Below are 26,672 nucleotides of genomic sequence, written 5' to 3'. Positions count from 1 at the left end.
TTCTTGCATTTAGCAAACTTGTATAAAATGTGTACATTTAAATGACTTGGGTTAATGGTTTGATTTATTAAGCACTTTGAGTCAATTGTGTCAAAACCTTATATTGGAATGTAAGAGTTGTGTTTTATTATTTATATAGGTAAAGATGTTTTTGAGGCCTTCTATAAGAAAGATTTAGCCAAGCGCCTTTTAGTTGGGAAAAGTGCATCTGTCGATGCTGAAAAATCAATGCTGTCCAAACTTAAACATGGTATGTTTGTCATTCTTCTGATCCTTTTCTTCTTTAATTTCTGACAGAAAATATTAGCTTAATTTCTACTCTTTCAGTCAATTGCCTCTTTTGTCAGTCATTGTAAGTTCATATGATTAAAAATGTAAATTGAGTAAGCTCATGAGGTTTCCAACCTATTTACATGTGCAGAGCTGTCATAATTTTTTTAAAAAATAAAATATTGTTCTTGTTTTTATCATTTGTATAAAATTTCCCATTTATCTTGTGCCTTAAAAAGTAGATAAAGTTACTACAGGATTAAGATTTGACTCTGATTTAGTGGGGCATACACTTTGGGGTAAGGCTCTTTTTATTCTTATGAATAGTTACAGACCATATTTCATCCTAAAGTAAGTTTTACATTTCATGTTTTCAATTCTAAATTCTTTGTTTTTAACCACTTTAAAATATTGTAAATGTACGAACATCTTTACTAGAATGTGGAGCTGCTTTCACCAGCAAACTTGAAGGAATGTTTAAAGACATGGAACTTTCTAAAGACATCATGATTCAGTTCAAACAGGTAAAAGTGAGTTAAACTCTTAATTCCTCCAACTTAAATGTTATCTTCTTATTTTGGTTTGTACTGAAGAGGATAAGTAGAAACTTGTATCTGTTATAAATACTTCATAGCAACTTAGATGATAGTCACAGTAGAGGAAAATAATCACCAATGAAAAGTAAGTATATTTGACCTACTTCAAAATTTATTCTCAATATACTCCCAAAATAACACAAAAATAGAGATGAAATGTATTGAGCAGAAGAAGTCAGGACAGGAAAGGCTGTAGCTAGTGAAAACAGGGCTTCTAGCATCTAACCACTGGTGGTGAGTTGCATGTTCAGAGCTAGTGATAGAGATGGAAGAGGTGATAGAGTGGTTGTATAAGGCGTTTGGGGACCTTGGGAATGAAACGCTAGATCTATATATTTTGCAGATGTTGGTAGAAGCTAGTTTTGAAACATGTAAGATCATAGGTAATAGTGATAGCAAGATAGATTTTCCTCTCCTAGGGTTTTAACAGTGATTTCTTTATCACTATGTTGCTATGGTGGGAGATGAGAGTGGAAGACTCAAGAGAAAGATCAGGATTAGTAGGATCATGGGTCCTGTAGTAGTAGCTACAGAATAGGATTTACCTGCTTTGCCCTCTCCCCTTCTTCTTCCTTCCCCATTTCAGGTCACTCCCTGCAAACACACAGTGGAACAAGTGAAAAACCAGACACTTGGGCTTGCTGGTGGGGTGAGGAATGGGGGGTTGCTGCCGGGTTTTCCAAGCCATGTAGGGTTCTCCAAAAATGGATACTGCAGGTGGTATGGGGAAAAGAATGGAGAAGAAATCCTGTAACAGCCCAGTCATATGAGAAATTATTTAAGTTGTTAATGCCTCTGAAGGAGTCACCTGATCCGTGTGTACATTGTAGCAAAATGTTACCTGGTGTACTTTTCTGGAGCTTTTAATATAGGCTTCATTTATAGTTCTCTTAATAGTTTTGCCTTTTATTTTAAAGATGGTCAGTATTCACATGTAGTTTTGTAGTGAGGAGCTTCTTATAATGGGTCATTTTTATGGCATGAAACGTATGCATTTTAATTTTTTAAGATCTCAGTGTATGTGTTGATCTTATTGTAGTATATGCAGAACCAGAATGTACCTGGGAATATTGAATTAACTGTGAATATCCTGACAATGGGTTACTGGCCAACATATGTGCCTATGGAAGTTCATTTACCACCAGAGGTAAGAGTTACTGTTTTAAAAGTTCGTGTAAACACACCCATACCAAATGTCAACTGTTTTTAATGTTTTGTTCTTTTATTTATATTACTTCTATACTTGTATGATTAGAGCATAGCTTAAGATGCCAATTCCTGAGTTTGGGGCTAATTTCCTTGACTCTTCTTTCAGTTCCCCGGATTGTATTAGTACCCATCACTGCCCAGCTCTCAAAAATTCGTGATGGTATATTACCTGGGCCGGAGGGTGGGATTGCTGAGTGATGGATACTTGGGTAAATCCATCCTAACTCCTGGGGAAATGTCTTAACCCAAGACTGAAGCTTAGGAAAGGGGTTAAGGCTAGAGAGATAGATGCTGAGTCCTTCATGAAGATGATCATGAAAGCCCAGGGAACAGATCTCCCTCATTAAGAGAGAAAATGTGGAAACAAAAAGAACAGACCTAAGGCAGAACTTTGAAAAAGGCTCACAATTGGTAGGTGGTAGGAAGAGGTACCTATGAAGGAAACTAACGAAGAAGCACTAGTGAGATAAAGGAACCAGCATGATGCAGAGGCACAAAAAACACTGGAGATGAATGTTTCAGAAGAGGGGATGGGACTTCCCTAGTGGTCCAGTGTCTAAGACCACCAGCCCCCAATGGAGTGGGCCCGGGTTTGATCCCTGGTCAGGGACTATATCCCATATACTGCAACTAAGTTTATAAATAAATATTGTTTTAAAAAGAAAGGATGATAAAATGTTGCAGACAGATCAGAGAGGGTAAATCTGATTAATACTATTAAATTTGGTGGTTATTAACCTTACATCAGAGTGATCAGTGGCCCTATTGGGTATAGTCTTTAAAACTTCCACAGATTTTTACACATGTAAATATAAAAAAGTAGTGAATGTGATACTGGATACAGAGCTTAAATAAAGCATTATTTATTGTAGATGGTAAAACTTCAGGAGATTTTCAAGACATTTTACCTTGGCAAACATAGCGGCAGGAAACTTCAATGGCAATCAACTTTAGGACACTGCGTGCTAAAGGCAGAGTTTAAAGAGGTAAGTGGATATTCCCCCAACTTAGTTTTCATCTTCATCTTTTATACTGAGGTCATCCCTCTTAACTTGAAAGTTTTTAAGGTGTTTTTTTTTTAAGGTGTTTTATAACTTTGTCTTATATATGTGCATGACATAGTGATAGCTTGTCACAGCTCTGTGTATGTGAATGTGGTCTTTTCCACACTTGATTGGGCTCTACTACAAAACAAAACCAGTAACTCTTTTCTCCCACATCCTTTCCCCACCTGTGGATGCAAAATTCAAGCTGCCACTTTTGACAGGAAACTTCTTTTTTTGTTGCTGGGAGCTAGAGAAGAGAGTGGGTGTTAAGGGGAACAGTTCTCATATCTAATTTCAAAAAAATCCTACAGCTTTTCATGACTAATCTGAATCAGACATATTGAAAATGCATTGAAATAGTGGTTTCTTACTGCTCGTAATAAATATCTGTAATGACACATAAAGCTGAGTTATTAATTTTCATTACTTTGTTGTTCTGTTTTAATTATAAGACTTAAAAAAGACCTGTAGAAAGGTCACTCAATCCTTCCTCCTATTTTAGGTAGGATCACACCTAAACCCTCCATTTAACATACTGACTTTTCTGGATAATGTTAATCTGTGGTTTTAAATCCACTAATTGAAAAATGCTTTTCCAGTAAGAGATTAGTTACTTGATTAATTTTCATGTGCTTTTTTTAAAAAATGATGGCTAAACACTGTTGTTTCTCCAACAGGGTAAAAAAGAACTCCAAGTCTCTCTTTTTCAAACACTGGTGCTGCTAATGTTTAATGAGGGAGAGGAGTTCAGTTTAGAAGAGATCAAGCAGGCTACTGGAATAGGTTTGTGTTGAATCAGTTGATTAGCAAGCATTATTCAGTGTCCACTATGTGCACCTCACTTGGTTAAGTGGTCTGGGGGACTCTAAGAAAATAATCCCTCTCCTCAGGACTTAGACCCATGGGGAAAGGGGGAAATGACACTTAAAATAGTTTCACAACCAGTGAGTACCAGTCTGTGGTGCTGACGGAGTGTGTTAGTTCATTCAAGCAAGAGACCAGTGTGGACTGGCACAATGGGGAACGCCTTCATGAAGGAGGTAGGGTTTGAGCTGGGCCTTCAAATTTTAGTTACATTGCAAGAGGAAATACCATGAGAAAAGGTATGGAGAAAGGAATGAGCACACCTTGGGCAGGAGTCATTTGGGCAGCGCGCCTAGAATCAGTAGATAGTAGGGCAGCTTGGAAGTTGAAGAGATTCCAGGCCAGAAGCTCCTGGGGGTAATTCAGGCATAAAGTGATAAAGAGCTTAGACTACAATGAGACCAATGAGAAGAGAGACAAGGCATCTCTAAGGAAGCAACTACTAGATACATGGAGGATGAAGGAGAGGAAAGAGTTAAAAGATGATTCCAGGATTTCTCACCAGAGTAGGTTGGTAGCTTCATGACTAACAGTTGGAAAGAAGATACAGTTTTATGGGGAAGAGGATGACTAAAATATTGGACATACTGGAATTGATGAGCATAAAAGAGCCAGGTGGAGGTAGCCTTTAAATGTGGGGCTGGGGAAAAGTGGGATGTCATTTCTGAAGGTGTGATGGTTATCCACATGGAATGATAATTGAAGCCTTTAGAGGATGACCAGGAAAAAAGTGATTGGGTGGGACAAAGAGGATGTTGTTCATGAACCTTGAGGAAAAATGAAACAACTGTAATAGATGGGTAGGGTAGAAGCTAGACTGAGGTTGAATGTAGCTGTCCATGTTGATGTGCTAGTAACAGATAGCTAAACCACTCTTTCTTCTTCAGAGGATGGAGAGTTAAGGAGAACATTGCAGTCATTGGCCTGTGGCAAAGCCAGAGTTCTGGCGAAAAATCCAAAGGGTAAAGATATCGAAGATGGTGACAAGTTCATTTGTAATGATGATTTCAAGCACAAACTTTTCAGGATAAAGATCAATCAAATTCAGATGAAAGAAACGGTACTTTTTTTTTTTTTGCATTCTCCGCATCCTGATGTACTAGAATTATATGTGTTCATAGTAATAAAGATTTATAAAGAAGATTTTAGCCTAGAATACCACCACCAGCATTAATATTATCTGGGCCTGTATCTAGCTCAGTGTATTTCAGTATTTGATTTTGTAGGGCCTAATACTCAACATAGTTTTATATACTGCTTTTTTGTGTGTTTTAGGTCTTTATTTTTCCATGCTATTAAACATCTTTGTAAAATGGGAGATGGCCACACAATATTCTTTTACGCAGCTCTAATAATTTATTCAGCCAATGTCTATTGTTGGGCAGTTAAATTTATAACTTAGTATTATAAATAAAACAGCAAGGTGCATCTCTGTACCTAAATCTTAATCTTTCTGATCTTTCCTTATAAATTTATCATGGAAGTAGATCTTTTGGGTTAAAGAGTGTGAACGTTTTAAGAGTCTTAATACATTATGCTATTTTGTGTTCCAGAAAGACTGGACTAATTTACACTAATAGCATGAGTGCCTGTCTCACTGTGCCCTCGCCAGCACTAAAGATTATATTTTCTTTTTCTTTCTCTGCCAGCTTCTTTGGTGAAAAATTGGAATGATTTAGTTAGCACTTTTTTGATCAGCAGTGACTATTTTGTTTCTGTCATTTGAGTTTGTTAGAGACTTTTATTAAGGAAACCAGCAACTGCAGCATTTCCTGAAACCAGTTGGTTTCAATCTCAACAAGGTTTAATGTAGTACTTGAGAAAAAGTTTTAATATGGGGTAGAGGTCAATGTGGGCTTCCCTCATAGCTCAGTTGGTAAAGAGTCGGCCTGCAGTGCAGGATACCCTGGTTCAATTCCTGGGTCGGGAAGATCTGCTGGAGAAGGGAAAGGCTACCCACTCCAGTATTCTGGCCTGGAGAATTCCATGGACTGTATAGTCCATGGGATCACAAAGAGTCGGACACGACTGAGCGACCTTCACTTTCACTTTCAGAGGTCCATGTTAAGCTTCCCAGGTGGCGCTAGTGATAAAGAACCCACCTGCCAATGCAGGAGACATGAGAGACACAGGTTTAATCACTGGGTCAGGAAGATCCCCTGGAGGAGGGTGTGGCAACCCACTCCAGTGTTCTTGCCTGGAGAATCCCATGGCCAGAGGAGCCTAGCAGGCTATAGTCCATAGGGTTGCAAAGAGTCGGACACGACTGAAGTGATTTAGCATAGCACAGAGGTCAGTGTTGCAGACAAGTTCCTCTTTTGTTAACATTCACACCAAAGGTGTGATATTCCCTTAAATTACTGTGTCATTTTAAAACATGTATACTGTATCAGAAAGAAGCTGACTACAAAATCTCCAAACTAGGGACTTCCCTGACAGTCCAGTGGTTAAGACTCTGTGCTTCCACTTTAAGGAGCATGGATTCGATCCCTGGTCGGGGAATTTAGATCCTACAAACTGCACAGTGTGGCAAAAAATAAAAATAAAGAAGCCCAAGCTACTCCTCTAATTTAAGTACTAAAGAGGAACATGCTAGCTGTAACATTAAAATTGGTTAACTGGCTTTTTAAACTGTGTATTTCTGACTTGTGTATTACAAAATAAAAATAAATTTTAAAGTTTGACTCTCAAAAAAAAAGTTTGACTCTAATTAGCTTAGCTGGATGGTACCATATTTTGTTTGAGTCAGATGTCAGTGTCAGTCACTTTTACAGATAAGCTAATGTCACACAGAAATCTGGTCAGCAACTGCTTGTGACACATTAAGATTTTGAGAACAGAATAAAAGGAAATGATACATTCTTCATCAGCTGTCTCTCTAGAAAAACCAAGATGGCATTTTTCTGTTAACTAATATTGGTATTACTTCATTGATACAGGCCACTAGGACAATCAGGAATTAATGTTTGTAGGGGTTTTTTGTCATTGTATTTATGAGGTTTCTTTTGATTAATTCAGCATATTTAAAGCGTTAATTGTGTCATGGCCCTAAAACATACAGTTTGTATAAGTAATCAGGTTTCACTTCAGGTACAGTTCCTAAGTTTGAAACTTTTTTTATTAGGTTGAAGAACAAGCTAGTACCACAGAAAGAGTATTTCAAGATAGACAATATCAAATTGATGCTGCAATTGTTCGAATTATGAAGATGAGAAAGACACTTAGCCACAATCTCCTTGTTTCAGAAGTGTACAACCAGTTGAAATTTCCAGTCAAGGTAGGTACTTCTGTATTTTATTACTGAGCTGCTTATATATAAAAATTATATTGTTTTATATGTATATATAAATTAGATTTTTTAGACACAAATCTTACAAACATAGAATAAAACCTCAAGACCATTTAGAGGGACAAAAGTTTTCATTTCTCATGCTTATATATATGATTTTTAAAAAAAACCTTTATTGGCATATGTGGGCAGCTGTGACAAAGGGGGAAAACAATTTATAAAAGTTCTTATACTGAAAATTGAAATTTTCAAGTTTATTCACTTTAGTTTTTTTTTTAGCTTATTTGTTATTTTTTAAATTTTTTTTCTCCTAAGAATACCTTGCTATTTGACAGATTTGGTTATTTTAATTAAGTCTTCTGTTTAGTTAGCTTTTGTAAAGGTCCATTAAAAACCATACAGGCAATTATATTCCAATTTAATAAAACTATAAAGTCATCATTAGGCATCTTTTTGTAAAGTTTAGTGATAGTTCTGGCAAACTAAAATTAGTCATCACATGGATATGTTTCAATATAAATTCCCAGTAATGAAGCACCTTAGACAATGTGGTGGTGTACTGAACTGTATCTCATGTTATAGAAGATTCCTAAACTCTTGTGATGATAGATACTTTTTAGACTTTGGATAGACTCTTGACTGTTTCACCTTTTGAGCTTGTTTTCCTCTTTTGTAAAATGGAGATGATAATAGTACTTACCTCATAGGATTTTGGTGAAGCTTAAATGAGATGATATTTTTAAAAACTTAGCACTGGGCCTGACACATAAATGCTTGTTAGCTGTTGATACTGTCTCCTCATGACCACACTCTCACCCTCATCCTATGCCTTAACAATCATTTCACCTCCAGCCAGAGAGCTCACTGATACTGGATAGCTAAGGAAGTTATTAGGACCACTATAATAAATATGCTGATATTCTTGGTCTTTCACCATAATTAAGAGCAAGTCATTTTGATTTTCAAACCTTGGAATTCAAACTTCACTGAAATTTTGACTGCCCGATCAAACTACTTTCGCTCTTTAACTTTCTTGATCAAGTACGCATTTTACACAACCTGAAAAGCTATTAGCAAGCAAGATTATATTCTCTTTAAGGCTAGATACAAAAGACAGTAGACTTTTGTTGCCCAACAGCTAAGAATGCAATTGAGAACAAGCTATAAGCTTTCTTAATGATTTTTCAACAAGTAGAATTTAAAAATTCAAATCATTTTGGGCAAGTAACAGTTAAATCTCACATTAAACCTGGAATACAGAGATTTGAATTATGAGATGATACTTCACTTACCAAGCCAGTTGTTGTAGTAGTCGTGTAAATAGTGATTTCCATAGTATATCTGTAATTTATAAAAATGCAACCTGACTTTGAATTTGAGTAAACTCTGGGAGATAGTGGAGGACAGAGGAGCCTGGTGTGCTACAGTCCATGGGGCCTCAAAGAATTGAACACAACTTGGCTACTCAACAACAACAACAGCAACAAAACCTGACTTTGAGAACCAGCTTTTTTCCAAATTTAGGATCTAGTTATCTTCTCAAACTATCTTGGCAAAACTAAATAGTATTCTGTTTCCTTAAACTATAACATGTTCTTCGTGTGAAGTTATGATGGTCTTTTGTATTTGTGCAGAGAATAGCTGGTTCTTAGCAGACCTCTTTAAAATAGAGAATGTACTATATAACAATAGGACAAGATATGACAGTATGTGTATAGCAGAAAAACATTTTTAACCTGATTTATTTTCATCATGCTTTCCTCTTTAAGGAGATTTGAAAAAGAAAAAAAAAATAAGGAAATTAAATACATTCAGTGAGCCTAAGCTGTTTTTTTTAAATTGAATATTGATAAAGGGGTTTGAGCCAGTGGGTTATGAACTATGCACTGAAAATTTGCCTTCTCTTACAGCCTGCTGATCTTAAGAAGAGAATAGAATCCTTAATTGACCGGGACTACATGGAGAGAGACAAAGAAAATCCAAACCAGTACAATTACATTGCATAAAATGTTGTTGGCCTTGAAGCATTTGCTGTCATATACAATAGCCAGTGGATAAACTAACCTGTTGTTGTTTGAATTCTTTTATACTACCAATGACCAAATGAAGCAGTGTAATGGGAATAGTTGAGTGACTTTTCAGTGGTTAACATGCCCATTTAAAGAGTAATACTTACCTTTAAGAAGAATGTTGTCGAACTCTTTGCATGTTATTTAGTATGATGTGCAGAAAACTCTTTTAAGAAAGTACCCGGTTTTCATGATTCCTATTTGGAACTGGGGAAGAGGTCCTTATGGCTATTAAAGAAGGAGGAAGGGGTTCTTATACACCATTTAATTATGAAGCAAAAGGTTTATTTGCTTAAAATGTCATTTAAAGATACTTAAACTGCATGCAAACTTTATTTACTGTACAGAGTTCTGGATGTATTTATCAAATAGAAAAACCACCCTGGACTTGATTGTTCACCTGTTTTGTGATTGCCCTTGAAGAGAAAAATACGTTGTCATAGCTCTTGATATTTTACTAAGTAATGTTCTGTTACACTGAAAGGGATGTTTTTAAAATTTTTATTTGGAAACAAGTTTTCAAGTAGAGGGACAGTTGCTTACATATTGTCTTATATACACACATCCTAAAATGTTCCATTTATGAGATGTGTGTGTATGGTTCAGCCCTCAGTTTACTGTGCTGATTAACAGGTACTTATAAAAATAGCTGAAATAGAAAATTGCTGATCAGTTGTGCTAGAAGAACATGGTTGGAGAGAAAAACCCAATGATTTCTTCATATTAAAAATGAATATAATATGAGCATTGCAAAAGAGACCAAACCCACATTTGTAACTTTACAAAAGCAAAAATTCACAAACTAGTTTTCAACTTCCTTTAGACTTCAACATTGTTTGGACAGTTTTGTCTTTAACTTGGACCAATTGTAGATTGTTCCAGGCTTCCTGGGATTTAGCATTCCTATTTTCTCTACCAAAGTTTTTTTTGGAAGCACCTCAACTCCTTTTCGTTGGCATATTAGTCTTTTCCTGTCATCCTTATTTTAACTTCCTTAAAGCCCTAGATAGAACTAGATCCTTCCTCCTTTCCCCCACATACCCCCTAGTTGGGATTTCAAATTCTGTATTGTGCTGATCCTCTTCTCAAAGTTGCTTAAAGATAAAGAGTTCTCATAGCCACTGGACACCTGCTTTTCAGAGGAACGTCCTAGGATTGTTCATACATAGAAAACAGCAAAAGTATTGTCTTTTTCAAATTGATAATGTGAGTAAAAAGCTTCTCTTTACCATCAGTGGTTTTTTGTTTTTGTATTTGGGGTTTTGTTTTGCTTCCTTGTTTGTTTTTCCTTGAAGCTTTGAAGGGAATTAATCTTGGAAGAGAAGCAGAAATTTTGTTTTGGTTTAAAAAAATCAGAACTGCTATAATGCTTTTTGCAGTAGTTTATTTCCTTGACTATTTGAAACTATTAGGAAGAATAGCTAGGTCCTAACCCTGGGTCGGGAAGATCCCCTGGAGAAGAAAATGGCAACCCACTCCAGTATTCTTGCCTGGAGAATCCCATGGACGGAGGAGCCTGGTGGGCTACAGTCCACGGGGTTGCAAAGAGTCGGATATGACTGAGCTACTTCACTCTCACTTTCACTTTCAACCCTCAGCTGAGAAGACCTTCAGCTCTAGTGTTTGCTATTGATTGTTTTCTTGAGTTCTCAAAGACCTGTGACCATATTTTTTTAAGTTGCCTGTTTTCTAATTGCATCACTTTACACACTGTTGTCTAATAATATGTGGTATTTAGAATGCCTTCTTAATTACTTTGAGCAGCCATTGCCTGTATTTTCTTAGCACCGCCTTGGTTGTCTTATGTGAACTCATCTGACAGGGAAATGCAGCTTTTTTGTTTGCCCTCTCTGCATACTGGACCGTCTGAGTCAGTGTTCTAACTAATCCCTGATGGTCTCTGAGCTACTGTTCTACCAGACTCAGTAGTTATGTGCTTCAGGAATTTTTCGGTAGAATTGGTCCTATTAGGAGACTCTTGGTGTCACCTTTGTTATCTTAAAAGCTGGTCCCTTCGCTGAGGCTCTTAATTTTTTGAAAACTTGATTCTATTTCAGCTGAAAATTGGCAAGGCTATTTAAAAAATTGGTGGAAGCCATTTAAGAAATTGAAAAGTAATCGCAAACAACATTGGGTAGTTGTGACTTTCAGTTCTGTATCAGTTGAATTTTTGTGCTCTTTTCCCTGTGTACGTGGTGGTTCTATTTTTCTCCAATAAAACTTTTTATTTAAAAAAAATTTGTGGAGAAGATCTTTAAAATTCAGATATTCTAAGAATGTTATAAAACCACAGAACTTAAAATCTTCTTCCTAATGATTAATGAATTCATAGTTGTCAATTTTATTTTTAAAATTTCTCTTTATTTTTGTGGTGGTTTGATGATAATGCTATAGGAGTGTAGAGGGGAAGGGATGGTAACGGGTGATTTCCAGGAATCCTCAAGGTGAGTATTTATTCTTAACTGTCCTATTTTAGAAAAATCAAGCACAAGTATAAACATCATTTCATCCAAATCTTTAAAGTCAAATAGTTTATAAAGTCAGTATGAAACTAGTCTAGATTAAAGTTGAGAAGTTACTTGTTGTTTTTGTCCCTAAGTCGTGTTTGACTCTCTTACAACCCCATGGAGTGACTGTAGCCTACCATGCTTCTCTGTCCATGGGATTTTCCAGGCAGGAATATTGGAATGAGTTGCCACTTCCTTCTCCAGGGATCTTCCTGACCCAGGGATTGAACCCGACCACATCTCCTGCATTGTTAGGCAGGTTCTTTACCATTCAGCCACTGAGGAAGCCCCAAAGTTGAGAAAGAAAGAAAGTGAAGTTGCTCAGTCATGTCCGACTCTTGGTGACCCCATGGACTGTAGCCCTCCAGGCAAGAATACTGGAGTGGGTTGCCATTTCCTTCTCCAGGAGGTCTTCCCAACCCAGGGATTGAACCCAGGCCTCCCACATTGTAGGCAGACACTTTACCATCTGAGCCACCAGGGAAGTCCTCAAAGTTGAGGATTGGTGTTTTTAAATATTTACTAGAAATCACCAATGGAGCTATCTGGTCCTGGGCTTGCTTTTATGGGGAATTTTTTGATTATTGATTCAATGTCTCCACTTAACAGTTTTTTTTTTTTTTTTCAGATTTTCTATTCTTGAGTTGGTTTTAGTATTTTAAAATAACTACTATGACTTTTGTCTAGTATTTGCTTATTGCTTAACAGCCTTTGCTTATATTCTCATATTCTCTTCATGTTAGATGGGTTTTCCCATTTTTTCCCTTAATCTGACAATTTTTGTCTTTTTTGCATAATACACATTAAATTTTTTTTTTACTGGAGTATAGTTGACAATTTCTGTCATTTAACTGGAAAATTATATCTATTTGCATTTGTTTCTAATGTCTTACTGGTTGCTCTCTATCCTAATTTTCTTTGCTTTTTCTCCTTTCTCAGCTTTAAAAAATACATATATTGAGTTCTGTTTGTTTACTTTCTTATTCCATTTTCCCCACTATTTATTTGGAAAGTATATATTCTATTTCTTTTCTTTTACTGATTACCTTTGATATCTTAGTATGTATGCTTAAAATCTAAAATGAATGTCTAAATTTTCCTCCCAATTAATACAAAGATGTTAGAAAACTTTAATACTGATCACCTCTTCCCCAACTTACACAGTATTATTGTCCAGTGCTTTAGTTTTGTCCTCTTTTTAAAAAATGAATACCACAAATTAAAACATTAGTCTGCTCATATACCACCTTCTCAGGGAAGCTTACCATAGCCATTATATTTAAAATTTCAACTTGCCCACCAGCCCGACCACACACTACCAATTCCACACTCACCTTACTTTTTTGCCTTTCTCACATATCATTTGTCACCTTTTACATGCTATGCAGTTTACTTGTTAATGATACTCATGGCATATTGTCTGTTGAGAATAGAGTTTAAGTTCTGTTAGGGTAAAGACCTTTGTTTTGTTCAAACACGTAGGGAAGTTTCTAGCCATGGTAGGTTTCTGTGGCTGCTGTAACAAATTACCACAGATGTCATGGCTTAAAACAACAGAAATTAATTCTCTCACAGTTCTCGAGGCCAAAAGTTGGAAAGCAGCTTTACTGGGCTGAAATCAAGGTGTTGGCAGGGCCACACTCCCTCTGTAGCTACATTCCCTGACTCATGTCCCTTTCCTCCACTTTAAAAGCTGGTTCCATAGCATCTTTTCTTTGACTCTGCTTCTATCACATGACTGACTTCTGTGTGTAATTTCTCTTTGAAGTAGGTAAATTCGCTCAGTCGTGTCCAATTCTTTGCGACCCCGTGGACTGTAGCTTACCAGGCTCCTCCCATGGGATTTTCCAGGCAAGCGTACTGGAGTGGGTTGGCATCCTTCTCCAGAGGATCTTCCCCACCCAGGGATCCAACCAGGTCTCCTGCATTGTAGACAGATGCTTTACTGTCTGAGCCACCAGGGAAGGTTAATTTCTCTTTACCTCTCCTTAAAGGACAGGTGTGATGGCATTCTGGACCTACCAGATAATCCCAAAATAATCTCATCTCAAAATCCTTAAATCACATCTGTAAAAGCCCCTTTTCCAAATAAGGTGTGACATTTTACATGTTCCAGGGATTAAGACCTAATATCTTTAGGTGAACATTATTCAGCTTACTATAGTAGGTGATAAATAATACATGCTAAGTAAATGAATGATTTATTTTATACCAAATATAGATTATATACTTGTCAGATTTTTCCTTCACCATACCTCCTGGCATCTCAGATCTTCTTTCTCAGTTAATTTTCTTTCCTTCTTGAAGTACATCTTTTAGAAGTGTATTGGGTGTAGGTACATTGTGTAAATTTGTTTCTTCTTGACCAAGAACATTTTTGTTTCAAGTCTGTGTTTTGAAATGTTACTTTTCAAGCCACACAATTGTTGGTTGCCTGTTACTTTTTCTCAGCACTTGGAAGATACCATCATACTGCCTTCCAGGTTCCATTATTGTGATAAAGAATCTACCTGTTAGCCTCATTTTTTTTCCTTTACAGATGATCATGACTTATCAGTCTTGATTACAGTTTAGATTGCCTCTTTGCAGCAGATGTTCTGCAGTTTCAATATGGAGAACTGTGGATTTGCTTTTATTTATCCTTGGCATATAATTGTGCTTCATTTGCATGTGAATTCATGTCTTAAATTAGTTCTGAAAAATTCTCAACCATTATTTTGTTTTTCAACTATTGCCTCCTCCATTCTTTCTCCTTTCTCCCCCTGGAACTAAGTCAGACATACAAAGCTTCTTATTTTATTTACCATGTCTCTCTCACATTTTCCACCTGTAAGGCTGCATTCTTGGTAATTTCTTCAGAACTGTTTTCCAATAAACTAATTCTGTCTTCACTGCCCAATCTTCTGTTTAATTCATCTGCTGAACTTTTAAACAGTTTACATTTTTTTATTTCTAAAAATCCTGTTTGCTTCTTTTATAAATCTACCTGATCATTTCTATAGTCTGCTGTTGATGGCTCATTTTTGTGGTTCTTTTAATATTTTTTTACACTAGCAACTTTGTTTTCTGTATTGGGTAATTCCAATATCTAAAGCACTTGAGGGATATGTATTTGTTGTTTATTATTTCTGCTGATTCATTGAGGGTGGTTTGTTTCCTTGCATATTTGTTATCATCTGCATTGTGATTTTAATTTACATTTTCTTGATTACTAATAAGGTTAAGGTTAAGCATGTTTTTCATATATTAATTTAACCATATGGATTTCCTCTTTTGTAGTGTTCTGTTCAAATACTTTGCCATTTTTCTTATGGATAGTCTGTCTTAGCCTTTTTTTTTAATCTTTCTCTTTGTTTGGGGTTTGGTTTTTTGTTTTTTTTTTTTTTGCCACTTCACTTAACTTGTGAGATCTTAGTTCCCCAAGCTGGGATTGAACCCAGGCCATGGCACTAAAAGTGCTAAGTCCTAACCACTGGACTGTCAGGGAATTCCTTCTGATTTCCTCTTTGAATAACATATTTGGTATTCACTTGTTTGTACTTTTCCATTTTCTTCCTGTATTGGTTTCTAGTTTCATGCCATTATGATTGGGGAAAAAATGCTTGATACAGGGAGTTCCCTGGTGGCCTAATGGTTAGGAATATTAGCTTTCAGTCTTTGTGTGTCCTTATAGTCATGTCTGACTCTCTGCGATCCCATGGACTGTATAGCCCACTAGGCTCCTCTGTCCATGGATTTCTCCAGGCAAGAATACTGGAGTGGGTTGCCATGCCTTTCTCCAGGGTATCTTCCCAACCCAGGTCTCCTGCATTAGCAGGCAGATTCTTTACCATCTGAGCCACTGGGGAAGCCCTTAGTCCTGAAGTGAATCTCTTGTAGGCAGAATATTGAAATATATGTTTTTTTTTTTTTTAAATCGTATCACCCTATGTCTTGATTGGCAAGAACTCGATGTGGTTAAGAACTCTTTATTATCACTTAAAGTAATTATTGATCCAGGGAGTTGCAAAAAAGTTGGACACGACTTAGCAACTAAAACAACAACAATGTACTTATTGCCAGTTTATCACTTGTTTTCCAGTTGTTTTTGTAGCTCTCTGTTTATTTCTTCTGTTTCATCCCGTGTAGTTTGATGATTTTCTTTAGTAGTATACTCTAAGATCATGGCATCTGGTCCCACCACCTCATGGGAAATAGATGGGGAGACAGTGGAAACAGTGTCAGACTTTATTTTGGGGGGCTCCAAAATCACTGCAGATGGTGACTGCAGCCATGAAATTAAAAGACGCTTACTCCTTGGAAGGAAAGTCATGACCAACCTAGACAGCATATTAAAAAGCAGAGACATTACTTTGCCAACAAAGGTCCGTCTAGTCAAGGCTATGGTTTTTCCAGTGGTCATGTAGGATGTGAGAGTTGGACTGTGAAGAAAGCTGAGCGCCGAAAAATTGATGCTTTTGAACTGTGGTGTTGGAGAAGACTCTTGAGAGTCCCTTGAACTGCAAGGAGATCCAACCAGTCCATCCTAAAGGAAATCAGTCCTGGGTGTTCATTGGAAGGACTGATGCTGAAGCTGAAACTCCAGTACTTTGGCCACCTCACACGAAGAGTTGACTCATTGGAAAAGAGTCTGATGCTGGGAGGGATTGGGGGCAGGAGGAGAAGAGGACGACAGAGGATGAGATGGCTGGATGGCATCACCAACTCGATGGGTATGAGTTTGAGTAAACTCTGGGAGTTTGCGATGGACAGGGAGGCCTGGTGTGCTGCGATTCATGGGGTCACAAAGAGTCGGACACGACTGAGCGACTGAACTGAACTAAGTACCTATCTTTTTAGTTTTTGTGTATCTATTGTTTTTAATTTGTAGTTACCATAGGGTTCATGCATGTTTACCTACAATTATATCTACTTGGTTTAAACTGGTAGTCATTTAAATTCAAACACATTCTAAAAGATAACATGTTTCTATATCCCCGCCCCATTTTGTATTTTTGATGTCCTATTTTATATCTTCATGCTTATCCCTTAATTGTTTGTTATAGTTAGTTTTTATGAATTTTTGTCTTTTTATCTTCATACTGGCCTATTTAAGTGGTTGATTTTCAGTCCTACTGTATAATTGCCTTTCTGAGTGGGATTTTCCCTTTCCTGTAGATTCTTCTTATCCACTTAGAGAATTTTTTCAGGATAGGTTTAGTATTGATAAATCTTTTAGGTTTTGCTTGTCTTAGAAGGTTCCTTATCTCATTTTCTTTTCTAAATTGTAATCTTTTTCAACTTATTATTTTATATCAGAGTATAGCTGATTAACAATGTTGTGATAATTCCAGGTGGACAGTGAAGGGACTCAGCCATACGTATACATGTATCCATTCTCCTCCAAACTCCCCTCCTATCCAGACTGCCATGTAACATTGAGCAGGGTTCCCTGTGCTATACAGTAGGACCTTGTTGGTTATCCATATAAATGATAATCTTACTGGGTAGAGTATCCTAGATTGTAGGTTTTTCCCTTTCAGCACTTAAAATATATCATGTCATTCCTTACTGGCCTGCAAAGTGTCTGCAGAGAAATCCATTGATGGCCTTATGGGGATTCCCTTGTACATGACTCTTCGTTTTTCTCTTGCTGCCTTTAAAACTCATTCCATGTAACATGCAGAATTTTCCCCAAACAGGGATTGAACCCATGCTCCTTGCAGTGGAAGCAGAGTCTTAACCACTGGACTGCCAGGGAAGTCCCAAGAACTCTTTTATTTTTAACTTTTACCATTTTAATTATGATATGTCCTGGTGTGGGAATGATGATATGTCTTGTTTGGGAATGTCTGTGCTTCCTGTACAGATGTTTCCTTCTTCAGGTTTGGGAAATTTTCAGTCATAATTTCATTAATACATTTTCAATCTTCTCTCTCCTCCTGAGACCCATATGATGCAAATGTTGGTAAACTTAATGTTATCCCAGAGATGTCTTAAATTGGTTTCAATTTTAAAATTTTATCGTGATCTTATCACCAGCCCAGGTTGGATGCATGAGACAAGTGCTCGGGCCTGGTGCACTGGGAAGACCCAGAGGGATCGGGTAGTGAGGGAGGTGGGAGGGGGGATCGGGATGGGGAATACATGTAAATCCATGGCTGATTCATGTCAATGTATGACGAGACCCACTACAATGTTGTAAAGTAGTTAGCCTCCAACTAATAAAAATAAATGAAAAAAAAAAAAACATTTTATTGTGAACCTAAATGAAATATGTAAAACTATAAAACTTTTGGGGAAAAAAAACAGGGAAAAATCTATGGGGACTTATGCTAAAATGTTCTCAGATCAAATCAAAATATGATTTGATTCATAAATGGAAAAAGTGATAAATTTGACTTAATTAAACATTATTTTATCACTTTTACTGGTTTATTAACTATAACTTCTGAAGGTATTTTAGTGGTTACTTTATATATATTTTTTTTTTTAGTGGTTACTTTAGATTTTATAGTCATACATTTTTAACCTGTCATATTCTACTTTTGGGCGATACTGTACCACTTCATTTATACTACAAGAATCACACAATAGTATTCTTCCCTTCTATTTACATATTTTATAAACTACATGAAATGCTGTTACTGTTTTTGTTTTAATAAAGAGATTTAAATGATTTTTAAAACTCTTAGATATTGGGACTTCCCTGGTGATCCAGTGGCTAAGACTCTGCCCTCCCAATGCAGGGGGCCTGAGTTCAATCCCTGGTCAGGAAACTAGATCCCACATGCCACAACTAAGAGTTTGCATGCCGCAACTGAAAGATCCTGCAAGCCACAACAAAGATTGAGGAACCATGACAGCCAAATAAGTAAATAAAAATTTTTATTCTAATTTTACATATTTACCCATGAAGTTATCATTTGCAAAGCTGTTCATTCCCTGTGTAGATCCAGATTTCCACCTAGCATAATTTTTCTTCAGTCTGAAGGACGTCATTTAACATTTCTTTTAGTGGGGGATCTGTTGGTAATGAGTTCTTTCTGTATTTTTTTATGTCTGAACATGTTCCACCTTCATTTTTGGAAGATATTAGATATATAATTCTAGGTTTACAGTTTTTTCTTTTAGTACTTTAAATATTTTATTCCACTGCCTTCTTGTTTGCATGGTTTCCAGTGAGAAATCTGATGTCATTCTTTGTGTACAAAACTTCTTTTTTTCTCTGGTTGCTTTTAAGTTTTTCTGTTTGCCACCTGTTTTGAAATATTTCATTATGATGTTCCTTATGGTGGTGTTTCTTCCTGTTTCTTGTAATTTGGGGTTCACTGAGCTTTTTGGATCTGTGGGTTTATAGTAGTCATAAAGTTTGGAAACTCTTTTGCCTTTTTTTCAGACATTTTCTCTGCTCTCCCTCCTTTATGAACTTCAGTTAGGCCATTTAAGATTCTCTTACAGTTCATTTATGCTTTTTGGTCTGGTTTTTCTGTTTCCTTTTTTTTTTTGGCCATGAGGTATGCAGGATCTTAGTTTGCCAACCAGGGATCAAACCCTCACCCCCTGCATTGAAAACTCAGAGTCTTAACCACTGGACTGCCAGGGAAGTCCCTTTATATTTCCTTTTGGGTAGTTTTGTTTGTTGCTTGTTTTCAAAAGCAGGTTTTATCGTAACAGTTATCAGTTTATATCAAAAAATGGGTCAAAAATAAATGAGCTGTTAAAGACTTGGGTTAAGGATCACTGCTGTCATTTGCAAATGGATCTATCTTAAGATAAATGATTCAATGATCATATACGTCTGATATTTAACTGTTACAAACTTCATTGTTATATACAATGTATTCAAATTTTTCAATATGCAATGTATTCAAATTTGAAGTATTCAAGACCATGGCAAATATTTAATAGAATAAATATTTCTTCCTTTAAAACATTAATGCAGGTAGCATTTATCTAGGTTAAAAACCAAATAGGTGATAACAAGAAAATAATCTCCACAACTCAACTTTAAAAGAAGAGTCTCAGGACTTCCCTAGTAGTCCAGTGATTAAGAATCTTCCTTCAACATAGGGGACACATGTTTGACCCCTGACCGGAGAACTAAGGTCTCATGTGCTGCGGGGCAACTAAGCCTGTGTGCCAGCAACCAAGAGCTGGAAGAGCCCATGTGCTATGAATAAGACCCAATGTGGCTAGATAAATAGTAAAAATAAAAGTCTCTTAATGGCTTAATTTTTATGTAAAAACCCCTTGCCACTAAAAAGAATATTTCTGATCTGTGAACAATTCAAAAGTAACCCAATAAAATTAATTTTCTGTTTACAATTTTGTACTATTTTAAGACTTTCAGTTAATAGTTTGAATTCTCTAAGTAGTTTGTTAGCAAGAAATCAGGAGTTATAAATTAGGACCCATGAATAAATCACTGTATGATTTCTCAAGCTTTGGATCATAGAATGTTTGTTTTAATTTTTCTCTGCTTTTCTAGATCTGCCTGTTTTCTCTTTTTTATTATTATTATTTATTTATTTGACTGTGTCAGGTCTTAGTTTCAGCACACGGACTCTAGTTGTGGTTCATGGCCTCTAGAGCACAGAGGCCCAGTAGTTGCAGTACTCAGGCATAGTTGTTCCATGGATGTGGGATCTTTGTTCTCTGATCAGGAATCTAACCTGCATCCCCTGCATTGCAAGGTGGATTCTTTTTTTTTTTTTTTTACCTCATCTTTTTCATTTGCCACTGGTCACCCTGTGATAGTCATACTGAGACTCCTGACTTCCTTCCAACATACCAGCATGCTGTCATCTTCCCAACCTTGCCTTAGTCATTTCTTCCCCTAGAATTCTTTCTTATCAATAATTACATCACTGACATTCATGCAAGGTGGATTCTTAACCACTGGATCACCAAGGAAGTCCCTCCTGCCTGTTTTCTAGGATAAATACACGAACAATAAGAGGGAGGGTGTACTACATTATGTAATTTTTTATATAATTATTTATTTTTGGCTTTGCTGAGTCTTCATAGCTGCACAAGTTTTTATCTAGTTGGGGCGAGTGGGGGTTACTCTCTGGTTGCAGTCTACAGGCTTCTCACTGCCACGCTTCTCTTGTTGCAGAGCATGGGCTCTAGGGCGGGTGGGCTTCAGCAGCTGCAACTCCTAGGCTCTATAGCACAGGCTCAGTAGTTGTGGTGCACAAGTTTAGTTGCTCTACAGCATGTGGGATCCCCAGGCCAGGGATCAAACTTGTGTCTCCTGTATTGGCAGGCAGATTCTTTACAACTGAGTCACCAGGGAAGCCCTAAATAATCTTTGAGTAAAAGAAAAGGTAAGCCATCAGACTGATTATATTCTTTGTAGCCAAAGATGGAGAAGCTCTATACAGTCAGCAAAAACAAGACTAGGATCTGACTGTGGCTCAGATCATGAACTCCTTATTGCCAAATTCAGACTTAAATTGAAGAAAGTAGGGAAAACCACCAGACCATTCAGGTATGACCTAAAATCAAATCCCTTACGATTATACAGTGGAAGTGACAAATAGATTCAAGGGATTAGATCTGATAGAGTACCTGATGAACTATGGATGGAGGTTCGTGACATTGTACAGGAGACAGGGATGAAGACCATCCCCAAGAAAAAGAAATGCAAAAAGGCAAAATGGTTGTCTGAGGAGGCCTTACAAATAGCTGTGAAAAGAAGTGAAAAGCAAAGCAGAAAAGGAAAGATCTACCCATTTGAATGCAGAGTTCCAAAGAATAGCAAGGAGAGATAAAGCTTTCCTCGGTGATCAGTGCAAAGAAATAGAGGAAAACAATTGAATAGGAAAGACTAGAAATCTCTTCAAGAAAATTAGAGATACCAAGGGAACATTTCATGCAAAGATGGACTCAATCTTTATTGACAGAAATGGTATGGGCCTAACAGAAGCAGAATATATTAAGAAGAGGTGGCAAGAATACACAGAAGAACTGTACTAAAAAGTTCTTCACGACCCAGATAATCACAATGGTGTGATCACTCACCTAGAGCCAGACATCCTGAAATGTGAAGTCAAGTGGGCCTTAGGAAGCATCACTACGAACAAAGCTAGTGGGGGGTGAGGGAATTCCAGTTGAGCTATTTCAAATCCTAAAAGATGATGCTGTGAAAGTGCTGCCTTCAATATGCCAGCAAATTTGGAAAACTCAGCAATGGCCACAGGACTGGAAAATGTCAGTTGTCATTCCAATCCCAAAGAAAGGCAATGCCAAAGAATGTTCAAACTACCACGCAATTGTACTCATCTCACATGCTAGCAAAGTAATGCTCAAAATTCTCCAAGCCAGGCTTCAACAGTACGTGAACCATGAACTTCCAGATGTTCAAGCTGGATTTAGAAAAGGCTGAGGAATCAGAGATCAAATTGCCAACATCCGCTGGCTCATCAAAAAAGCGAGAGAGTTCCAGAAAAACATCTGCTTTATTGACTATGGCAAAGCCTTTGACTGTGGATCACAATAAACTGTGGAAAACTCTTCAAGAGATGGGAATACCAGACCACTTGACCTGCCTCCTGAGAAATCTGTATGCAGGTCAGGAAGCAACAGTTAGAATTGGACATGGAACAACAGACTGGTTCCAAATAGGAAAAGGAGTATGTCAAGGCTGTATATTTTCACCCTGCTTATTTAACTTCTATGCAGAGTACGTGATGAGAAACGCTAGGCTGGATGAAGCACAACATGGAATTGAGACTGCTGGGAGAAGTATCAATAACCTCAGATATGCAGATGACACCACCCTTATGGCAGAAAGTGAAGAGAACTAAGGAGCCTCTTGATGAAAGTGAAAGGAGAGTGAAAAATTTGGCTTAAAGCTCAACATTCAAAAAAAAAAAAACAAAAAAATAAAAAATAAAAAAATAAAGCTCAACATTCAGAAAACTAAGATCATGGCATCTGGTCCTGTCACTCCATGGCAGATAGATGGGGAAACAGTGGCTGACTTTCTTTTTGGGGGCTCCAAAATCACTGCAGATGGTGACTGCAGCCATGAAATTAAAAGACACTTACTCCTTGGAAGTAAAGTTATGACCAGCCTAGACTGGGGTCGCTAAGAGTTGAACACGACTGAGCGACTTCACTTTCACTTTTCACTTTCATTCATTGGAGAAGGAATGGCAACCCAGTCCAGTGTTCTTGCCTGGAGAATCCCAGGGACAGAAGAGCCTGGTGGGCTGCCGTCTATGGGGTCGCACAGAGTCAGACACGACTGAAGCAACTTAGCAATAGCAGCAGCAGCAGCAGACAGCATATTAAAAAGCAGAGACACTATCTTGCCACCAAAGGTCCATCTAGTCAAGGCTATGGTTTTTCCAGTAGTCATGTATGGATGTGAGAGTTGGACTATAAAGAAAGCTGAGCACTGAAGAACTGACGCTTTTTTTTTTTTTAATTGGGTGGAGAGGGAGGTGGGAGGGGGGATCGGGATGGGGAATACATGTAAATCCATGGCTGATTCATGTCAATGTATGACAAAAACCACTACAATATTGTAAAGTAATTAGCCTCCAACTAATAAAAATAAATGAAAAAAAAAAGAACTGATGCTTTTAAACTGTGGTGTTGGAGAAAACTCTTGAGAGTCCCTTGGACTGCAAAGAGATCCAACCAGTCCATCCTAAAGGAGATCAGTCCTGAGTGTTCCTTGGAAGGAGTGATGCTGAAGCTGAAACTCCAATACTTTGGCCACCTGATGTGAAGAACTGACTCGTTGGAAAAGACCCTGATGCTGGGAAAGACTGGAGGCAGGAGGAGAAGGCGACGACAGAGGATGAGATGGTTGGATGGCATCGCCAATTCAATGAACATGAGTTTGAGTAAACTCCAGGAGTTGGTGATGGACAGGGAGGCCTGGCGTGCTTTGGTCCATGGGGTTGCAAAGATTCAGACATGACTGAGTGACTGAACTGAACTGTATATATATCAAATTGCCACAATGTGCTTTAAATATCTTACAATTTTGTCAATTATACACCTTGATAGAACAATGTTTTTTCAAAAAGTTATTTTTCAGAGGATGTCATTTGGGAATAGTCTTTCATTTTGACTAAGGGCCGATCTGAATATGAAAGAGGTCAACATGTGTAGTAAACAAACATTTCAAAGCTGATTGTATAACTTTTTTTTTGATTGTACAACTTTTAAAATTTCTCATCCTATTTGTAATATAAAATATACAAAGAAAAAAAAAGGGTTAGAGATTTTCTGGAGATTTCTTTGGAAAATTTATGGCCATGTTATGCTTCATGAATGGAGAGGTTTGGGATAGGGAGGGGAGAGGCAGATGAGTTGTTAACTCCTTCAGCTCAAGCTTAACTTGGGCTACTTCCACTGAGATTACTTGAAAGCTTGAAGTATGTTTATAGCAATTCAGCACCCTGAGACCTGGTTCTGCCATATGCCTGAAAACTAAAGAGAACTAAGGCAACAAGATCGAGGGATTTGTCTGGGAAGCAAATACACTTTCTCTGATTGTAGGACTGACACATTTTTACTGACCTGAACTTGAAGTTCGGGACTATACCATCCATGGAATTCTCCAGGCCAGAATACTGGAGTGGGTAGCTGCTCCCTTCTCCCTGGGTTGGATCTTCCCAACCCAGGAGTCGAACCCAGGTCTCCTGCACTGCAGGCAGATTCTTTACCAGCTGAGCTACCAGGGAAGCCCCATATTAAATATGTTAAAGATGTATCATTTATCTAACATTTCTAAATATCATATTTGGTACAATGCTGAAAATCTAAGATTTATGTTACTTTATAGATATATTGCTTACTAATCTCTTGCTTAAACTACATCAGAGTGATTCATATTAATACGGCTTCAGTTCAGTTCAGTTACTCAGTCATGTCTGACTCTTTGCCACCCCATGGACAGCAGCATGCCAGGCCTCCCTGTCCATCACCAACTCCCGGAGTTTACTCAAACTCATATCCATTGAATCGGTGATGCCATCCAACCATCTCATCCTCTGGCATCCCCTTCTCCTCCTGCCTTCAATCTTTCCCAGCATCAGGGTCTTTTCACATGAGTCAGTTCTTCAAATCAGGTGGCCAAAGTATTGGACTTTCAGCTTCAGCATCACTCCTTCCAATGAATAATCAGGACTGATTTCCTTTAGGATGGACTGGTTGGATCTCCTTGTGGTCCAAGGGACTCTCAAGAGTCTCCTCCAACACCACTGTTCAAAAGCATCAATTCTTTGGCACTCAGCTTTCTTTATTGTCCAAATCTCACATGTATGGACATGACTACTGGAAAAACCTTAGTTTTGACTAGATGGACCTTTGTTTCAAAGTAATGTCTCTGCTTTTTAATATGCTGTCTAGGTTGGTCATAACTTTTCTTCCAAGGAGTAAGCATCTTTTAATTTCATGGCTGCAGTCACCATCCTGGAGAAGGCAATGGCACCCCACTCCAGTACTCTTGCCTGGAAAATCCCATGGATGCAGGAGCCTGGTAGGCTGCAGTCCATGGGGTCACTAAGAGTCGGACATGACTGAGCAACTTCACTTTCACTTTTCACTTTCATGCATTGGAGAAGGAAATGGCAACCCATTCCAGTGTTCTTGCCTGGAGAATCCCAGGGACAGGGGAGCCTGGTGGGCTGCCGTCTATGGGGTCACAAAGAGTCAGACACGACTGAAGTGACTTAGCAGCAGCAGCAGCAGTCACCATCTGCAGTGATTTTGGAGCCCCAAAAAATAGCCTATCACTGTTTCCCCATCTATTTGCCATGAAGTGATGGGACCAGGTGCCATGATATGAGTTTTCCGAATGGTGAGTTTTAAGCCAACTTATTGCTGAATCATGTGGAAAGACTAGTTTTAGGTTTTTGAGGAACTTCCATACTGTTTTCACCAGTGGGTGCACCAACTTACATTCCCACCAATAGTGTGTAAGTATTTCCTCTTCTCTACATCCTCTCCAGCATTTGTTATTTGTAGACATTTTGTTGATTTGTATTCCTTTTAACAGGCATGAGTTGACATCTCATTGTTTTGATTTGTGTTTCCTTGATGCTTAATGATGTTGAGTATCTTTTATTATACCTGTTGGCCATTTGCACGTCTTCTTTAGAAAAATATCTGTTCAGCTCCTCTGCCCATTTATTGATTGGATTTTTTGTTTTTGTTTTGTTTCTGTTGAATTCTATGAGTTCTTTAGTTTATCAATCTAGGTCTTACATTAAAGTCTTTAATCCATTTTGAGGTGATATTTGTGCATGGTATAAGATAGGGGTCCAATTTCTTTCTTTTTTGTCAGATATTTTCAATTGCTATACCTTTAAGATCACTAATATGTTCTTTCACAATGTCTAATTTGCAGTTAATTCCATCCAGTATATATTTCATATTAAACATTGTAGTTTTTATCTCTGTGAGTTCATTTGTGTCTTTTCTATATCTTCCATGTGACTACTTAATTTTTTGAACATATGAAATACACTTATAACTGGTTTAATATTTCCTGCTACTTCTAACATTTCTGCTTTGTTTTTGATCAATTGATTATTCTACTCATCATGGCTTGTGTTTCCTTGCTTCTTTGCATGTCTAGTAGTTTTAATTGGATGCCGGGCACTGTCAATTTTACCATTTGGGTCTTGTATATTTTTGTACTTCTATGAATCTTCTTGAGCTTTCTAGTGTTAATTATTCTCCACTACTCCAGCAAGACTTGTCTGTCTACTCAATGCCCTGAATGTCATGAGGTTTTCTATTCAGGCTGGTGGGAACAGGCACCATTCCTGGGCTTACAGGAGCACCACGCATTGTTTCTTCACATTCTTTCA

The 26,672-nt window shown here is 37.5% G+C and overlaps 1 protein-coding gene across 4 annotated transcripts in view; it reads left to right on the top strand.

Moving 5' to 3' along the window:
* The window catches only part of CUL4B (cullin 4B), a 46,749-nt gene extending 35,168 nt beyond the window's left edge, over window positions 1–11,581 (top strand). For 2 of the 4 annotated variants that reach the window (XM_043896164.1, XM_043896166.1), the window contains 8 exons: window positions 140–250; window positions 709–794; window positions 1,906–2,013; window positions 2,948–3,061; window positions 3,799–3,904; window positions 4,873–5,045; window positions 7,110–7,262; window positions 9,185–11,581. In XM_043896164.1, the coding sequence (XP_043752099.1) occupies window positions 140–250; window positions 709–794; window positions 1,906–2,013; window positions 2,948–3,061; window positions 3,799–3,904; window positions 4,873–5,045; window positions 7,110–7,262; window positions 9,185–9,280 (947 nt within the window). In that variant the 3' untranslated portion in view covers window positions 9,281–11,581. Of the gene's footprint in view, window positions 1–139; window positions 251–708; window positions 801–1,905; window positions 2,014–2,947; window positions 3,062–3,798; window positions 3,905–4,872; window positions 5,046–7,109; window positions 7,263–9,184 lie in introns of all 4 variants that reach the window. The other 2 variants (XM_043896163.1, XM_043896165.1) reach the window with 1 other exon arrangement.
* Window positions 11,582–26,672: the final 15,091 nt, after the last annotated feature.

This window comes from Cervus elaphus, chromosome X (genome assembly GCF_910594005.1).
Source record: "Cervus elaphus chromosome X, mCerEla1.1, whole genome shotgun sequence".
Lineage (NCBI taxonomy): Eukaryota > Metazoa > Chordata > Mammalia > Artiodactyla > Cervidae > Cervus > Cervus elaphus.
This window is presented reverse-complemented; position numbering and strand designations above follow the sequence as displayed.